The 19,804-nt window shown below is 39.1% G+C and overlaps 1 protein-coding gene across 4 annotated transcripts in view; it reads left to right on the top strand.

Annotated features, from left to right (window-relative positions):
• Positions 1-19,674, top strand: part of csnk1g2b (casein kinase 1, gamma 2b) — a 34,715-nt gene extending 15,041 nt beyond the window's left edge. Inside the window, exons 3-12 of one of the 4 annotated variants that reach the window (XM_077583731.1) lie at positions 6,327-6,396; positions 10,395-10,543; positions 10,875-11,109; positions 11,817-11,902; positions 13,173-13,257; positions 13,334-13,482; positions 15,004-15,087; positions 16,210-16,311; positions 16,919-17,025; positions 18,680-19,674. In XM_077583731.1, coding sequence (XP_077439857.1) covers positions 6,327-6,396; positions 10,395-10,543; positions 10,875-11,109; positions 11,817-11,902; positions 13,173-13,257; positions 13,334-13,482; positions 15,004-15,087; positions 16,210-16,311; positions 16,919-17,025; positions 18,680-18,734 — 1,122 coding nt within the window. In that variant the 3' untranslated portion in view covers positions 18,735-19,674. The remainder of the gene's footprint in view (positions 1-6,326; positions 6,397-10,394; positions 10,544-10,874; positions 11,110-11,816; positions 11,903-13,172; positions 13,258-13,333; positions 13,483-15,003; positions 15,088-16,209; positions 16,312-16,918; positions 17,026-18,679) is intronic. The other 3 variants (XM_077583732.1, XM_077583734.1, XM_077583735.1) reach the window with 3 other exon arrangements.
• The last annotated feature ends 130 nt before the right edge of the window (positions 19,675-19,804 follow it).

Raw genomic sequence — 19,804 nt, forward strand, 5'->3', positions numbered from 1 at the left:
TGCTAAAGGCCAAACAAGGGGATTACAATGACGTGTGTACCAGGTTGCACAGTAAGAGAGACTGATCTATACAGGTTGGCAGGGCAAAGAGACAGAGATGAAAAGGACGTGCAGCAGGTTAGGGTAATAAAGGATAGGGATGGAAGTGTGTTGACAGATGCCAGTAGTGTGATGGGAAGATGTAAAGAGTAATTTGAAGAGTTGATGAATGAGGAAAATGAGAGAGAACGAAGAGTAGAAGTGGTGACTGTTGTGGACCAGGAAGTAGCAAAGATTAGTAAGGATGAAGTGAGAAGGGTGTTGAAGAGGATAAAGAGTGGAAAGACACTTGGTCCTGATGATATACCTGTGGAGGTATGAGAGTGTCTAGGAGAGGTAGCAGTAGAATTTCTGACAGGGTTATTCAACAGGATCTTAGATAGTGAGAAGATGCCTGAGAAATAGAGAAGTGTGCTGGTGCCCATTTTTAAGAACAGTGGAGACGTGCAGAGTTGTGGCAACTACAGAGGAATAAAGCTGATGAGCCACACAATGAAGCTATGGGAAAGAGTAGTTGAAGCTAGACTGAGGGCAGAGGTGAACATTTGTGAGCAGCAGTATGGTTTCATGCCAAAAAGAAAGAGTACTACAGATGCAGTATTTGCTTTGAGGATGTTGATAGAGAAGTACAGAGAAGGTCAGAAGGAGCTGCATCGTGTCTTTGTAGATCTGGAGAAAGCTTACGACAGAGTGCCTAGAGAGGAACTGTGGTTTTGCATGAGGAAGTCAGTCAAGTGGTGCAGGACATGTATGAGACAGGACATGTATGAGAACTGTAAGACAGTGGTGAGGTGTGTTGGAGGTGTGACGAAGGAGTTCAAAGTAGAGATGGGACTACATCAGGGATCAGCTCTGAAGCCCCTTGTTTGCTATGGTAATGGACAGGATGACAGATGAGGTTAGACAGGAATCTCCATGGACTATGATGTTTGCTGATGACATTGTGATCTGTAGTGATTGCAGGGAACAGGTGGAGGAGAAGCTAGAGGCGTGGAGGTTTGTCCTGGAAAGGAGGGGAATGAAGGTTAGTCATAGCAAGACAGTAGGAGTATCTGTGTGTGAAGGGGAGGGACCCAAGTGGAAGAGTGAGGTTACAGGGAGAAGAGACCAAGAAGGTGGAGTATTTAGGGTCAACAGTCCAGAGCAATGGAGAGTGTGGAAAAGAAGTGAAGAAGCATGTGCAGGCAGGCTGGAATGGGTGGAGAAATGTGTCAGGTGTGATGTGTGATAGAAGAGTTTCAGCTAAAATGAAAGAAAAGGTTTATAAAACTGTGGTGAGACCAGCGATGTTGTTTGGTCTGGAGACAGTGCCACTGAGGATAAGACAGGAGGCAGAGCTGGAGGTGGCAGAGATGAAAATGCTGAGGTTCTCTTTGGGAGTGATCAGGATGGATAGAATCAGGAATGAGTACATCAGAGGGACAGCACATGTTAGGGGTAGGGCTGGGCGATATGGCCCAAAAATAAAAACATTCAGGACGATTACGATTTTTATCGATTTATATCTAATAAATCCAACAATTGTTTATTTAAAGGTTTCATTTATTCAACAATCATTCCTGTGCAAAATATACACTGTACAAATATATATTGATTCTAAATTAGTTTGAACATAAACTTAACATTCATATTTTTTTCTTAAATGCCACAATGAAGTAGTTGGTAGCTATTGCAAACATGTTTTGTAAACCACCCATCCAGCATTCTGCCACTTGTGCAAAATTACAACTTACAAAAACATTTGAATGTAACATAACATGAGAACATTTGATATCACGATTTAGCACATTTTCAACAATTCGATTTTTAAAATGACAATGTATCGAATTAATTTGATCTATTGCCCAGCCCTACGTAGAGGCTTTAGAGATAAAGCCAGAGTGGCCAGACTGAGATGGTTTGGACGTGTCCAGAGGGGAGATAGTGAGTATATTGGCAGAAGGCTGCCGAGTTTCCAAATGCCAGGTAGGAGGTCTAGAGGAAGACCAAAGAGGAGGTAGGTTTATGGATGTAGTTAAAGAGGACAGAGCAGAGGATGCAGAGGACATGGTTAGATGGAGGCAACTGATTCGCTGTGGTGACCTCTGAAGGGAAAAGCCTTAAGGAAAAGAAGAAGGCATTATGGCACAACTAAGGGAGCGTGGATGTAAACATTACAATGTACACAACTGTACAGTGTATTTTTTCTCATGATATTTGTTTTATTATATTTTATTTTAAATCTATATTTTATGATTTTGAATATGTAAAAAATAATTATATGTAAAAATAAATCAGTTATCGAAAGAGTGATATGAAATATTGTGATACATTTTTCAGCCATATTGCCCAGCCCCAACTTTTTCTTTTATTGATTGACAAAAGTGCACCATTGTATACTGACACAAATCATTTTAACCACAACAACAAAAATCCAACACTAAGTATTGGTTAGTAATGACTAATTCCAGTCTAATCACCTGTTTGACTATATGAGCAAACTTTCTCTCTCAGTAGAAGAAACGCTAAGAAGGATCTTATTTGACATAACTTGTGTTAATACTAGGCTTTCCACGATCAGGATTTTTATGGTTGATCACAGAATTTAAATAAGCCGATCCAATCATAAATTTGCAATAACATTGTTCATTTTCTGTATATATACTTGTATACTGTTGTGTTACTTTTGTTCTCTCAAGCATTTTTCAATGTTTAGCAGTTTTTGCCATGTACGACAAAAAGTGATTGAAGTTATTTAGTAGACTGCATGGGTAAGTAAGCAAATGTTGTGGTTCAATTTAACGTCTAGTTACAAAGGTCAGTTCTGGTCTTTCTCTGCTGCTATTGAGCAAATATCAGATTTTGCTTGGAAGACATCATATGAAGAGATTATTGTTGATTTTCTATCCATACAAGTCTATGCGAGACGGCTGTGGTTAAAATCCTGAAAACGCTCCATAATCTCTGATGACATAATCGTGTATTTGTACCAACTTCAAGTGTTTGCTGTATGAGGGATCCTTTAAATGGTGTATAACGTGTCATGAAAAACATTATCCCTGAGCTGTTGTACAAGCTTTTATCCTTCTAGAGCAATATTTGTTGGCATGAATATTATCAACAAATCAGTAAGCTTTTTAACTGCTTTAACAGCAGCCGGTGTTCGTTACTATTTTCTGTACAGGACTGTTGCTGCACTTTTTTGATCCGACTTGGCTCCTAATCAAAGACAGTTGCAGCAAGAGTGGAGTGGTCTGCGCGTTTTTTTTTTTAAATTTATTTATTTATTTATTTTTTAAAATCGCTTTTATCAACTGAATGTTATCCTTCCATCCAACCATGCTAGAAAACAGGAATGTGCCTGCCTGTGATCCAAAACCCATCAGGTTAAGCACAGTGCCAGAACATGTTAGTGCCTCAGTGGATGTTTTAACATGGCCAAAAACACACACATGTATTTTGAACCAACCTGCTGTGGTGTGGAACAGCTGAGATGGAGAGGTTAGCGCAGCAGCGGGTCAGACAGGGAAGGACCCTTCTGGCCTTTTGGTCAGCTGCCCTGGACACAGACCAGGATTGTTGGTGAAAGGATACTGCTCTCTTAAGTGACACACCATAGGGTAGCTAAACCATAGTGTATGTTTGTCAAAAGGGGATTCCAGCAAATTGCATCAGTAACTAAAAATTACAATTCATTTAGCTAAATGTCAAGGATAAGTGGTTGATTAATACATCAATGTTTATCATAGCAGTCCCTAGACACGGCGCAAAAAAATGGCCCAGTTGGGCCTCGTCAAAAATTGGAATGACATCAGAGCAATCTAGAAGCTTTGTTTCTGACATCATTACCACATAATTGCAGCTGTTTGGACTGAATCAAGTAATAACTCAACGATCACTAGTGAGCAACACATTTGTGCGGTAATGGTGGTGTGGCATTGCCAGTAACTTTCTAAGCATCCAGTCACATTAATTTCACCATATTCTGCTCACAAACCTTGGTGTGTATATTTGTTTGCTAAGATATATGCCATCATGCATTATGGCTAGTCTATGTAGTCCTAAAATAAAATATCAGATTTTTTTCTACCCCCACGGAAGTCCCATTTTTGTTATTTTGTTTTTTATAACACTTCATTTCAGTTGTAGTTTATTTCTCGCTGTAAGCCCTTTGATATGCAAACATTGATTTGGTGAATTGTCACAAACTTAAACATATTTTTGGGAAGGATCAAGGTTACATGACAGGCAGCCCAGTTCTATTTGTCTTGAAATCATGTGTAGCTCTGCTATGTCAGAGCATGGCCCTCATTTCATTTCCTTTCATCCTGTGAGCAGATCACAAATGTGATATTTGCAAGCGCTGAGAAAAATCCTTGTCAAATGCAAAGTTGTTACATCAGACGTTCACAGCTTGGCTCTGGTCATTTACACAGCCATAGCTTAGTCCATCTGCTGGAAATAGAGATGACTCTTAAGTAGGCTACATAAAGCTGCCATAAGCCGCTGTTTCCCATTGTAAGCTGTTTTAAATGGTTCTACAGTGTAGTACCATCTGGTTTGACCCATCATTTATATATTTGTTGTCTGTGCTCATAGGTGGTGGTGGTGGTGGGTGGGGGGGGGGGTGTTCACACTAGCAGAGCAGTTGCTTGCTTCGCCTCTCAGGCTGGTCACATGTCTTCATCCCACAGGCTCGCACTCTTCTGCATTACTTGCTCTTCCTGCTCTGCTTACAGTTTCTGTTGTCCCTTTTGGGACTCTTATGCATGGACAACGAGCCTGTGGATTTCTCTTGTTGCTAAGATGTGGGAGCAAGTGTGATTGACGTCTTTGAGATCAACTACTAATTTAGTTGATGTTTTTTTCCCCCCAGTGTGTTTTACACGTATTGAAATATGTCTGTGACTGACACCTAATGCCCCTGTATCACTGAGTGCCGCAGGCTTGCGAGTGTTGTTTTTTCATCAGGCTTCGTTCAGTGTTGCAAAACGTTGCAAAGTAGCTCACCAGACACTCTCAATTTAAACCTGCTTTATACTCTCAAACTGTTTTTCTTGTCTCAGAGAAATTTTCCACATGTTTAAATGTATTTACTTAACTCAATTGCACGTCCAGTCGGTGCTTTTTCAATTATTTCATTAAACAAACTTTAAGCAATTACAGGGAGCACAAGCACATTCTTAGCATGCCTGCTCGTAGCCTCGTCTGATGCCGTCACTGAACATGAGTGGCCAAAGTTTAGCCAACCAATTTTGCAGTATCATTCGTTGTCATTCACACCACTCAACGGACACATTCAGTCAATAGCCAGATTGACATCAAACCTTGTATTCTTAATAGAATGAAACTGAATAACCAAACGGGATGAAATCTAAATCGGAATAAAAAGGCGGAATCCACTCTTGTTTATGTCCAATTGCCGTAAAATGGTTTTGAAAGCCTTGCAAATCCTCATTGCTGTGTGTGAACCTGACAGCATTTGTAAAGGCAGTATCGTCTTTGGCATTTTGTTGTCCTTGTCCAACCATTGCGCCGTCACTCTGAGCATACCATGGTAAAACTGATGTCCTACACTTTGTCTGTCAGAGAACGAACATGTGCAGTGACAACATTTTAGAATTCTGGTAAAGACATGTATGTACAACAGCGTAGGCGCAGCATAAAGTAATTGTATTAGATTTTTAAAATAAAAGTATGGAATTTTGCCACAAAAAAAAGCCCTCAAAGATGTTGCCCGCGTCATTATCGGTTGGGTTTTGTTTTATCGGACCGATGAATGTGACATAATCCCCCCCCCATATGGGTCCAATAGTTATAATGCAGCTCTATTTTTTTGTCATGTGCGTACTGTATGTTGGGTACCACAGTACTGGATTAACTGTGGCGCAGCTAGTGAAGTCTTAGAAAAGGAGTTAATTTGAGTGTATTTTTTCTGTCGCTCATGTTTGTCTATAATGCCCATGTCATTTTGCTGGAGGGGTTAATCAGATTACATTTTTAAGTTGTAAATCTGGAGCTAACTAAAGGCAATACTGTATGTGTGAGTAGGTTGTTCATAAGCCATGCCATCACAAAAGCCTGCTGTTCACCAGCTGGAGCTGCTCTTGATCCTCTCACAATGACAACTTTAAACGCAAAAGTTATTTTTTGCGATTAGAACATGTAAAACATTTTTTGTTCAGTTATGCATCCAAATCACACGACTTGTATAGTGGCAATTTGCTTTAATTCAAGGTGAATTTTTTTTTTTGTTATGCTGTGCCATGTTTGATTCACAGCTTTTCTTTTTTTCTTTTTCTTTGCAGGAGCCTATTAAGTCCAGGGCACCACAACTTCACTTGGAGTATAGGTTTTACAAACAGTTGGGAAATTCAGGTAAGATTTTTTTTTTTCGATTACTGTTGGGAAATAAAACTAACAACACACAAGGGAGGCCATGTTGCCCCACAATGTTTTTTTCAAGAGAACATTATACACTGTGTGTCATTTATTTGATTGTCTGTTATCCTTTATGATTCAGTGAGCCTGACAAGTGCGTTTTGCGTCTTATTTATTGACATGTGGCAGTTTCCTTGGTTCTTCCTTGTACTGGAGCAAAAGTCCTGAAAGTGGTTGGGGCGCAAGGGCAGTCCTTGACTATTTATAGATGGCCCTCTACATGCTGTGTGGGCCATTATGGTGTGTTTACTCTGATAACTTCCTCAGTCGGTATCCTCTGCGTTTGTGATTGTGCCGCCAGCATAGATTACAGGGGAAACTCTCAATTATGCGTTGCTGATAATGCGTGTCCCACTTTTCCTTGGGTGTACTGTACTCTTGTGCTAATATCATCACTGATTATGTTAATCTTAGATGATTAATAATGCCCACACACAAGAGTGACAGTTAGGATTTTTTCCTCGTTGTTAATGGTTAGCATTAGCATAAAGATTGTGAGTTGTAATCTTTTGTGAAAGAAATTGACGATATGCCACAATAGGGTTCAAGAACTGTCATGTCAGTTTTTATGCTGCAGTAGTGTTCCTGAATACATTTCAATGCCAACCTCTACTTTGACTAATACACGAGGACTGTAACAAAAGTGGGTTTGAACATGTTGGAAAATGTTTTTGGATTGAAAAGGTGCGAGACACTTTGATTTTCAACTGAAATCTCATGACTAAACCAAGCAGTGATTTCAGAATAGATAAGCTCCCACTTGGCAAAATCAACAAAATGTTGTTCTACATGAGTATCATCATGGTCATATGTCTCATTGTCTAGCTGAATTTACAGCTTAAGTATATTGATTCTATCACATTGATTCTTTCTGTGCTAGGAAGGGAAGTTAAACTGGCCATAATTTCTTTGCTTTTCTATTATCTATTATTTATTTAGAAATAATCAGTTCTAGCATCAAATCACATTCTTCATAACACCTTTAAGTTTACTCTTAATTTTTAAGTTGAAATTCTTAACTGTCATATATGCAACTTTTTGAAAAACAGAATTATGAATCGTAGTATTTGACTTCAGATGTAATTAATGTAAATCAATAGTTCATTGGAAAATAATTCATATTGTAGTGACTGTGAGAGAACAACATTTTTAGTTGGTAGAGTGGCACTGTTGAATTATTTGATATTAAACTTTCTCAATCAAGCCTACTTTTATCTAGGGACTAAGTAACTATGACTCTGTATTTAGGGGATGTTCAATCTGTCAAGATATTTCCAACACGTTGTGCTGAAATTCAACCTTTCTTTCGTTTTCAAATTGTTTCTCTTTGGCAGAGCAAATGCCTCTTTTGTGGCCAACAAGGCTTACAAGTTAGCGAGCGATAGCTTGTTGACATTTAAAACATGCCTGCAGCTTTGGCCTTATCGGATTTTGGTCATACTTTTGTTCCTGCCACGCTTTTAACCTCCTCCTATAATATTAGCTTGCCTTAGCTAACTTGGGCACATTTAAATTGTAAAATGTTGATTAATGTGCATTGTCCCTTTCAAATAAATACATTCAAATTCAAGGGCCTCTAGAAAATTCAGCATTTTATAATCATTTAGAGCCAGTGATGCAGCTGGTGATTTAGTAACTTACCAATCAATTGTTCCTGCTTTGTTCAAAGTCTTAGAGGTCTATTTTTTTCTTGGCACTACATTAATTTTTGCAAGGAAAATTTGTGTTTATCGCTGTACTAACTGAAATGAGTATGTGTAAAAGGAGTTGGTCTATAAGGATGTTGCCTTGATTCATTGTTATTGTTGATAGCATGCATACATGGATAAAGCAAAAATATGGCCTTCAAACTACTCTAAAATTAGCAATATCAGCTTAAAAGCTGCAAATAGCATTCCTGTGTTTCTTTCATTTTGTCAGTCTAGCCTCAGCCCGAACAAGGCAGGCCATTGATCTTATTTCAATCCAGGGAGGACATCTCCTGAGCATTTGGCCTAATGGAAGTCACTTATCTTCATCCTTTTCCTCCCTCCATAGTCTAAATGTTTAATATGCATTCACTCCCTTCAACTCCTCGGCTCTCTGGCCATCTCCTCTTTTCCCAGTCCTTCTCATCGCTGACCCACAACTCTGACATTTCACTGTACAGCAACATTGTCTTCAGCTGCCATGATGCAGCCTGATAAGGCCTGCAGTAAATACAATAGGTTGAATTGTCTCCAGTTATGCCAATAGGGGCAGAGCATCGCGGATGATTGATTGTTTTAGTTTCTTAATTTTTTTTTGCCGCTTGTTTTGCTATTAAAATACAAAGTGTATCCTGTTAAATAGTATCACATGTGAGAATCGTACTGCAGTTTGTTTTACTCTTCATGAAATCTTGATAAGGTGGAGACTGGAGATACTTTTTCCCCATTACTTTTATGACGCTAAAAAGACATTGCTCTAGGCGATATAATGTTACTGTAGAATGTGGTAGACAGCCATCTAACTGCTCATATTCAGCATGTTCATTTACCGATTTTCCTTTGTGATGACTATGCTTTGAATGCCCTCTAGGTTTGGCCAAGCTTTCATGAGTCAGCCTTCCACTGACCTCTTATGTCATGGGCTTCATTACCTGTAAAGTGCAGTAGTAATGGGGATCACTTTTCTGGTGTGTCTTAATGCAATGTATTTTATGGGACTGACTATTATGTAATTTCTTCAAACAGAAATTATGGCAAGTTTTCGAAAACAAAAAAAATTCTGTGTTAATGCTCAAGTACCACTCAAGATGATGAGTATACTGTTGCTTGTCCTGCCTAGTGTATGTTCACTGTGCTTCATTCTTTTATTCAAGCAAACGAGACCTATTCGTTTTTTCTCTACTAAAAATCAGCAATGTGATAGTGACTGCTTTGATACCGACTGTTTTTACATCTGTTTTATATCCCTCTCACATTGCATTGAGATTGATTTCCACAAAGGGCTCAGTTCAGTTCATCTTGGACTGGTAAACCCCAATCTGTCTTGTCTGCCATGAGGTGTCTAGTTGGATCGCAATAACCACTTCAAGAAAGCACAGAACAATGTAACCAGCAAAAAAAAAAAAAAAAAAAAGTTAAACTAAAAATAAAGAAAAAAATCCCCTCAAGTTGTTGCACAAAATTTGACATTATCTGCTGGTCATTTCACAGGAGGCAATGTGTCTAGATATTATTCTCTTCCCCCTCACGACTTTTGACAAAAATGTGTTACGCTAAATATTAAGTGCTCCACTAAACAAAAGTCACCCGAACTGCAGTGTTGGTTGGAAACGGGGTTTGGCAATCTCATACAACACATCCAAACTGGTTAATCATTTATGCAATATCTCACGGTTTGTGCGTGTTTGTTACATAGAGGCTACAATGACCCACATTACTGTAGGCCTTGACTACCCAGAAAAGGAGCATACGAGCATTTGACTTATTTTCTAAAGCGGCCTCTGAGTGTATTGTCATAATAGCATTATACACGTCATTACAAAATGGGGTGTGGTGGTGTCAAGTAGCAAATGCATCAGAGCTTCAGCTAGTGATATGTGCTTGACCTCCATTGAAGTTTTACACTTTCCCTTTACTACAGTCGGCCACGCCTTTTCCTGACAGACCTGTAGAAGTTAGCTAACTAGTGTTATTTATTATTGCTGAGTTTATACTTTTTCTTATCAGCAACTGCACAAATAGGTTCTTTGCATCTTCATCAAGTTAAAGTTGATGATGTAAAGAGGGATGTTTGTGCCTTTATTTTTTATAGATGACACACAGTTTGAAAAAGTCACAGATTGATTGTGAATTTGAATGGTGTCCAAACTAAAAACATATATTTTTCAATTGTCATTTTAATGAGGGTGAAGAATTTCCTCCAAGCTTCTTTAAAATGAAATGCATTATTTGTGCATCTTCCCACAGAGGGAATTCCACAGGTGTACTACTTTGGTCCTTGTGGGAAATACAACGCTATGGTGTTGGAGTTGCTTGGGCCCAGTCTAGAGGACCTGTTCGACCTTTGTGACCGCACTTTCTCCCTCAAGACCGTCCTGATGATAGCCATACAGCTGGTAAGGCTGAACTTTCTGGCACATGAACAATGTTTGCATACAAAAATCATCAATTTTGTCCACCCGTGTATATCATATTTTAAGCACTATAATAACAATATAAATACCATATTGGTGGCATGATGACACCTTTAATTAACTCCTATGAAGGAAGCATTAATGTTAGAACAATAATGAGATTGTAAAGTAAACGTTTTAACTACAGAAGCTGAAAGAAAAAAAAAAGTTGAGTAAAATAAGTCCTTACACAGTGTCAGCATTGAAAACAAACAGGGAAAGACAGGGACTGAAGTTTCTTAACCACTTTCTCATCTATTGACATCTCATCTAGATAACGCGGATGGAGTATGTCCACACAAAGAGTCTGATATATAGAGATGTGAAGCCGGAAAACTTCTTAGTTGGGCGACCAGGAAGCAAACGACAGCACACCATTCACATCATCGATTTTGGTCTGGCCAAAGAGTACATAGACCCCGAGACCAAAAAACACATCCCATACCGGGAGCACAAGAGTCTGACTGGAACGGCACGCTACATGAGCATCAACACACACTTGGGAAAAGGTGAGTGAGAATATCATCTTTGTTCTCTTTTAGACCTAAATACCTGTTCTTTAAAGTATCCACAAATTAGTTTGGGACTACGGCTTAACCCTTTTTAATTAAATTAGATAATGAAATTACTGTATTTTTCAGACAGTAAAGAGAGTCGTACCAGTCAAAAAATACATCATGCTCAAAAAAAGAGCTTAGTGCGTCAAGGCAAGAAAGGAAATAAAGCACGTTTCAAGCACAAGCTGCAGATTGCTATATAATATAGGCAGCGTTTTGAAATTAATGGGAGGGGGTGGGGGGTGCACTCTGCCTTTTTGAACACACACACTTTCAAAGTGGTGTTAGGGCATCAGAGTGAATTTCTGAACATACGTTGATGGCAGCGAACGAGATCTGGTTGGACAAAACTTATGCTTTTAACTACGGATTGTTTTTTTCCTCAACTAGAATCCCGCGTTGCATTGTGACCAAAGGTAGAATCTTTGTCTCTTATTGCGCCTTTTGCTACTGTAAATAGTAAATCCTTGTTGTAGTGTATGCTAACCCAAGTTTCCATGTTTTCCTTCCAAGTACTCACTCCACGCATATATTTAACTGATTAGTCCCCCTCTTAAACTGATGGATGGCTCATCACTGGCCCATGGGCATCACTGTCGTGAGTTAATGAAAACCTATTGCATAATGGTACGCCATTTTCTTCCTGTTGTCATTTTCAGAGCAAAGTAGGCGGGACGATTTGGAGGCCTTGGGTCACATGTTCATGTACTTCCTTCGAGGTAGTCTCCCTTGGCAGGGCTTAAAGGTATAGTACTGCATTGTTTCCTACGCACCAGAGATTTTACTTTTTCCTGCACTCCCCAATGCAGTCTCTCGCATCTTTTATTGAGATGACATTGGGAAAACAACTCCATCCTCTCACACAGGAGACATTTCAAGGTCTCCCCTTGTGTTATTTTTGGAGCCTGAAACCTAAGAAAGGACAACAAAGTCTCAGTGTCAAGTCTCACTTGTATGTGGTTTTTATGCCTTGAATTGTAAAAAATACTTTGGAGGAAATTGACTTGTGTTTTAGGGTGGTTACTGTTAGAGCAGGTAATAACAAGAATCTACTCCGAAATTGCTGTCTAATGATGGATTTCTCACAAGGTATGATCCAAATGGTCTCTCTTGCAAATAATAAGAGTAGAGTGAGACATCTGAGCATTTGTTATGTGGGAGGAAGCCTGTTGTTGATGAATGTGAGGGATGGATGACTGTGGGGGAGGTTGCACGGCTCGGGCCAAGCCAAGTTTTCATCAATATGTAACATGGCAGCAAGCATAAATTACAATGACAGGGTATAGTGACCAGTTCTGGAATTGCAGTATCTACACACTCTCCTTGCCTTGGTAGCAATTAATTGGCTGATGATAGACGAAAAAAATATTTCTACAGAAGAAACCTGATCTATTCATTTTGATTTCTCATTAAGAACATACCCCTGCTATATTTATAGGTCGTCTAGTCAGGTTTTCATTTTTTGCTTTGTTTTCTTCCCTCTCATTACTTTAAATACATAGTTTGTCTTGTAAATGTGGATCACGACAACCTACAACCATGTGACATACCATGTAATAGAACTTTGGGGGCGGTCATCCATTACTTGTAATTTTTAGCGCTCGGTCTCTATGCTCTACTTAATTTTTCAGCCATTATCACAAGGATGTCTGCCTGTAAACATTTATTCTGCAAAAAAAAAACGGGAATGTTTGTTTACATTTGAAATGCAAAATTAGGTTGTTCTCCTAAAATTTAATGTTGCATCCAATGTTTTAGACAATATTGGTAAAAACAATACATGAGGCTTTTAAACAAACATTGTGGAGTACTATATTTTTGATTACCGTAGTTGCCAGGTTTTCTTTCGTCTGTCTATTGTAGGACTAAAAGAACACTGAATGAAAACTTGAAAAAGAATCCAGTGTACAGACACAATAACATTTTTTTTCACACTGTCTTGTGTTATGGACCATAACCATACCATACCAATTTTGAGCTTGATAATTACGCATCTTTTTTATTTCCTTTTCCAGGCGGAAACTTTGAAGGAGCGGTATCAAAAAATTGGGGACACCAAACGAGCGACCCCGATCGAAGTGCTTTGTGAAAGCTTCCCCGGTCAGTGCAATCAACCTTTTGGAGTATATTAATGTCGCTGTCTGTCTTTTGAGGCTAACTCCTCCTTTCGATACAGAAGAGATGGCCACCTACCTGCGATATGTGAGGAGGCTGGACTTCTTTGAGAAGCCTGACTACGACTACTTGCGGAAGCTCTTCACTGATCTGTTTGACAGAAACGGCTATGTCTTTGACTATGAATATGACTGGGTTGGCAAATCCCTGGTGAGTGGCCACTAGTGTAGAAATAAAGCATTGTATTGGGCTGCATTTGTTTTTTGTAGTCTAACTAATAGGGCTGAATGATTGTGGGGAAAAATGATGATCACGATTGAGATTGAAGTCACAATATTTAAAACAATTATTCACTGATTTTAAAACTTGATATTTTTTCAACTGCTAAAACTCAACGACTTAAAACTATGATCTTACAGCCATTCATCCCTTCACGCTGAACGTTTTATTCTTGAACACTATTATTTTTGTCAAGTATAACTTAACCTTGTAAATATATGAAATTCAAGCCTCTAGTATTTTCATTCTTCATTTTCAAACTTAAGCATTACATTATCTTATCCCCCTTTATCATATTTATTTTATGTTATTTTCACAAGTCTGGTGACTAGTGGGCTAACCTGGGACCTCAGGGATTATATTTTGTGCTGTGTCATGTGGATTGGTATGCCAAAAAAAAAAATCCTTGGATATTTGTATCCTTGAAATTTGAAGGAAAATGTATGACTCCTTGAAAACTCATCTTTAAATTTGACTTAAATGACAGTGGGTAATTAAATTACTAAAAAGTAAAATAAGAATACTGTATACTAAGATAGAAATTGAAAACAATTACTGGGTGTCCCTGTGTATTTTGGCCTCTTAGGGGCAGTATTGTGTCATGCATCCCAGAGCCGTTGATAGAGAGAGTTTGGCCAACTCAGCAGGGTAATAAGATGGCTTCCATATGCCATGTGACCAGCAGTTGACCAATCACAACGTAGTACTCTACGCCATCTTGTTTACTCTGCTGAAACCGAGTTGACCAAACTCTATCAACGGCTCTGGTGCATCCATGGTGTACTGTACACACTTACAATGAGAACAGAAGAAAGTTGCGGTTGAATTTTATTAAAATAACTCGTTTTTCACGAATTGGGAAGAATTTGTGCCTTTGAGTAGTGTTATATTACCTGTGGGTATGCGTTTCCACAGCATTTGTTTGTGAATATTCGTTATTTGAAGGACTAACACTCCCGAAGTCTATGCGAACTTCCCGTTAGCATTTGAATGGGATTCTCCATTCACTTTACAATTAGCGCTTTAGCAATGTTTTAAAAAAAGGAATCATATTTTGTATTTAAAATGGGGGGTATGTAAGTGTTCTTGTTGTGTGTTTAGTTTTACAGTTAACTCCAACTGGAGTGTCTTTAAATAGCTTAAAGGACGTTTAGGGACGGCAGAATCACATTGATTAGCTTGATACAAACAACATGGTACATTCAGGTACTTTCACAACATAGGAGCCTTATGAAAGCACCTCACTGTTCAACACATTAATGTTTTTTCTTTTATTATTACGTTTTAAAGATAAGAGAGAAGCCAAAATCGAAATCATGATAAAATTTTGATTAATCGTCCAGCCGTACCAACTAACCTGTATAATAATATACCTGTATATTTTCCTACCTTTGTTATTCTGTGCTCCATTTTCAACTATTTCAGATATTCTCCATTTTGTGTTTGTTTCAGCCCACACCAATAGGCCCCATCCCCAGTGACGCTCCCCTGCAGCCCAGCAGCAGGGACAAAGCACAACAGCAGACCAAAAACCAGGTGAGGTCATTAGCAGTGTTGCATAACCAACACACACGCTTGCCAATCCACCAGTCGACTGACTGACCAACCAACCCAGTCATTCAAGTTCCTCTGCCTGATTGTTCTTGCTGTATCCAACTGTAAGCAACTTCCTTGAGAAAATGGCTGCCGCTCATTTTCACTTGTTCACCACACATTAATGCAGTGATGGTAAAGAGTGAGTCATTTGTTCCAAGTCTCCGCCAAGACGGTATGCATTTAGTTGCACAGTCATGAGTTGAATTTTGCTGCACTAGCTGTCAACCAAATCACTGTTTCGGTGTTGAATTTATTTCTTATGCCATGCCGCTCTAAGCTTCGATCATTGCATGCCTGAGTTGAAAACGCAGACTGCATTGTTCATACCAGTACTGAACAGTACATGCGTAGTGTGTGACCAAGTTTGGATTGTTTTCCCCCATTTTACCACTTGCCTTGTTAGTGAAATATTATTCATTTAGAATGATTGTTACACAAAAAGATAATTCTGATAGACACAGATATGCAATTCTACATAGTGAGTCCAAGTCATTGTTTCCATGAAGGACACACAGTGTTGAAGATTTTACGGTTGGCTTCTTACTGCCAATCGCATTCTCTTTTATTGCTCTCGAGGAAACATTGTGACCTCTCACGCACTAGCCTGCACACTGCCCATGACTGTAAACATCCTGTAACAATACAGCATCAAAATTGTCAACTGTACAAATTGACAGAACATCCTGATGGTGCATAGCTGTGTCTATTGAATATTCACTGCTAGTAAGTTTGATCAAGGCTGTTTTTCTTTTACTCCTGCATGACGTTGTAAGTGTGTTGATCTGTGCTTCATATAAATTTTGCTTCCCTCTTCTCCTCTATTTAACATAGTTTGTCTTAACAAGCCTGCTTCTGCTTGGGAGATGTCTTCTGTAATTGTTTTGTTTCTTTTTGTTTTTCTTTCTGTTGTTTTCACTCACCTACCCCACCTGTTCCTTGTTCCCTTCTCTCCCTCACAACTCTACCCTCACCCCCTCCACTCCCACCACATTGATCCCCTCACCTCCTTGCCCCCCTTTCACCACCACCTGCGTCTTCAACCTTTTTTGCTAATGCATCAAGTCGCCTGAGCCAAAAGGAAGTGAGTCTCAGCCCACTCCCGTGACCAATAAGGAGACTTTGGGGTCGCACCTTACAGCTGAGCGGCTGGGGGGCTCTGTCCAGGTACTGCTGCTACTGCTGCTGCTTGGATGGCTAGTGCATGAAGCTGTATGGTTATGTGCGTGCTGTCATCCCTTCACACACGTCACGCCGCCTGTGCTCTGTGCGTACGTTCAGCTGTCTGAATCCCTGTGCGTCCGTTCTGTTTGCTCTCACTGCAGCAATTGCTTCATCTGCTAATTGCCTGTTAACGTGAGGGGCCGCGCAGAGATGACATCTAGCAGCAACTATCATGACATGATGATTTGGTTAGCTAAATGCAGGAGCTTTCTATACATGTATAATAATAAATCACCGCAATTTCAAATTCCATTGCCATTTCCCATATTTGCTTCGTATTTGGTAGAGCTACTGAAATCAGAACGCCTCAATTGTTAATGCTGCAACTCAATTATGCCACCCAGTGTTCGGCCAGTAGTACTGCAGCTTTTACGCTTCTATGAAGTTGCTTTAGTTGGAGCACTCCCAAGTTACTGCACAAATTGATCTGCTCAAAGATGGCTGCCAAATAGATATGAATATGGGCCTTTGAATTGTCACCCTGCAGCCAGCGGGCTCTGGGTGTGTGTGACTGCTTTTTGAGCTCTCTGGTCTCTGTTTGCTCATGCAGGTGATGAGCTCAACAAATGGTGAGCTGAACACTGATGATCCCACAGCTGGACACTCCAATGCTCCCATCACTGCTCCCACCGAGGTTGAAGTGGCCGACGAAACCAAGTAAGAGACCGCAAGTGGTTGTCTTTTACAAAAATCTTTTGTCTGCTGTCATATAAATGTTGTATTATATAAAGTGGACGGACCCACTGTGGATTCAATATTATGAAAAAAAAATTAAACTTTCATGGAAGGCGCTATTGGAGGTTGAGCCCTCTTTTTTTCCCCCCAAATTTTTTTGGGGGTGGTTTAAATCGGCTGTATTGTGAAATTGTTTCATACAGGCTGTCAGAGCTGACCAAATACATGTTTGCTAGTGCTTATAATGAAAGTCTTGATTCTACAGATATTCTGATACTGAGCCATGGACACTGATGTTAGCATACCAGTGCAGTTCATTTTACTATTAAAGGGCCAGGTCCAAAATAGCAACACTACCCATACTTGAAATACACGAGAGGAAATTATTATGAAAATGTCATGTCGTGATTGTAGTAGGGTTGGGCGGTATTGCCAAAAAATACAATCTTGATTATTATTATTTTAAAGTCATTCAGGACGATTGCGATGTTAATCTATTTTAATGTAATCAACCCAACAATTTATTCAAAAATAATTCATGTGCAAAATGTTCAGACAACAATAATGTACAGTATACTGATTGTAAATCAGTTTTAGCATGAACCTAATATTCATAGTTTGCACTTAAATGCCACAATTAAGTAGTTGGTAGCTATTTTAAATATGTCTTGTAAACCACCCATCCAACATTCTGCCAACTGTAAAAATAAAAATAAAAGGACAACTCAAAATAACATTTGGATGTAACAGAACATAAAAACAACAGCTTTTAGTAATCCAGAAGACAACACTCAATTTCAACAATTCAATTTAAAAAATCAAATTAATTTGATTTATTGCCCAGCTGCCATTTTTTCCCCACAAATTATAACAAATCACAAATACAGGCACCAATGTACAGTGTAAGAATCTTACCAAGTTTAGATTTGTAGAATTTACAGGAGACAGGTGGGAGGATAATAATTACAAGTAATATGAGACATTATATGAAAAAACATGTACATCTGTACTGCTTCTGTCAACATACGATTTTTAAGATGCCGAAATGGACAAGTGTGAATTTGACTCACTTTATCAACATGATGTTTAAGTGAGATTTCTATCTAACCTGGTTAGCCTGTGCAAGCACTGAGCTCGTAAGCATGCCAATTTTTAACGTGATGTGAAATAACACACACACACAATAATATTTCTCAACCAAAATGAGTCTCCTTCCCCAACAGAGAAATCTGTTGTAATACCAAGACTGACCTCTGGGAGACAGCATGGAGCCACATAGAAAATACAATAGCAAAAATGCAGAGAAGAAAGAGTTGTAAAAGATGAAGCAAAATAGATGTTAGGTTAACTGTTGATTGGTCTGGTACAATTAGATAGACATTGCAGTTGGAAATTCTCCTCTCATTGTCTTTTTTTTTTGCTGAATGTCGTGTGTGTGTGTGTGTGTGGGGGGGGGGGGGGTCATATAAAAACACTCAAAATCATTTGCTCCTCTTTTTCCTGATTGGTTATTGTTCTGGTTTGTGTCAATTTCCCAATTATTGATATGTGTGTACCCCACTTTAGTTAAATTAGCCAGCTATTGAATGCACAAAAATGTATGTTTTGAACCAAATGTCTCTTGGTTGTCCCCCAGGTGCTGTTGTTTCTTCAAAAGGAGAAAGAGGAAAGCCCTCCAGAGGCACAAGTGAAGGAAGCGATTGGAGAGAACTTGAAACCTTGTTGTCACTGTCAAGTTTTAAATGGAAGCAACTACACAGACCCCTCCCTGTCCTTTTCTCTGCCCAGCTTTCCCCTCACCTCTTTACCCCCTCACTTGACTTCCTCCTCCTCCTCCACTTTCCTCCCGATGTCCCTGCCCATGCTTCTATCTTTCTCGTTCTCAGTGCTCCCTGACTGCTGATGTGCTAAAGGAACGTTGCAGTCATACTGACTCACAACAGACTCTGATTCCTTTATCAGCAGAAAAGAAAAACTTACCTGCATTGCAAGGAGGGAGGGGGGGGTTTGGGCTTGACAAAAAGTTTTAAAAAGCTGTAACAATGAAACTGTGGCGTGAATATGAAAAAAGATACTGTTTGAAACAGTTGTTGTATTCTAGATTCCATAAAAGAAGGTGTGTTGTTCCAACAGTGAGCTGTTTATCAGGGGGAACCATCAGAATTCTGCTCCTTTTGAAATTGTTTATTGCTTTCCTTTTCTTCCTTTGGTGTGCGTTTTGGGATCAAAGTAAAAAGGAAAGGTGGAAATATGTTAAATCTGAGAGACGCAGGAAGCTTTTCATCCATAACAGAATTTGGAGGGTTTTTATGTTTTTTTTTCTTCCTTTTTTGTAATGGAATCCTCAGTTTTCAAAGTCAAATACCTGATTTGAAGACTTATTTTTTATGTTGTAGTGTTCTGGAGTTCCATTTTTTCCTTCCTCTGGCTTTCTTTTTTGTCTGTCAACGTGGACTTTGTAGCACAGTCACTGGCCTCAGGTACTGTGGAAGATTGAGAGAAACAGATATTAAGCTCTCTTACTATTATTGCACTTTTGGAAAAAACAGAAAACAATTACAGTGGAAACTTTAGGTTTGGAATTAACAATTACGAAAACAAAACTTAATAAAGACTGATCTAGGAAGAGTCCTTCACGACGCTTATATCTGAGTTATGGCAGAAAATGTTGATTTACATGGGGGAAGATGTCTTTCAATTTTTATTTCTTACATCAGAATAATTTACCAGGAAATCATAGTTTGTGCCTTTCTAAGTAAAA

This window comes from Vanacampus margaritifer, chromosome 13, assembly GCF_051991255.1.
Source record: "Vanacampus margaritifer isolate UIUO_Vmar chromosome 13, RoL_Vmar_1.0, whole genome shotgun sequence".
NCBI classification, from domain to species: domain Eukaryota; kingdom Metazoa; phylum Chordata; class Actinopteri; order Syngnathiformes; family Syngnathidae; genus Vanacampus; species Vanacampus margaritifer.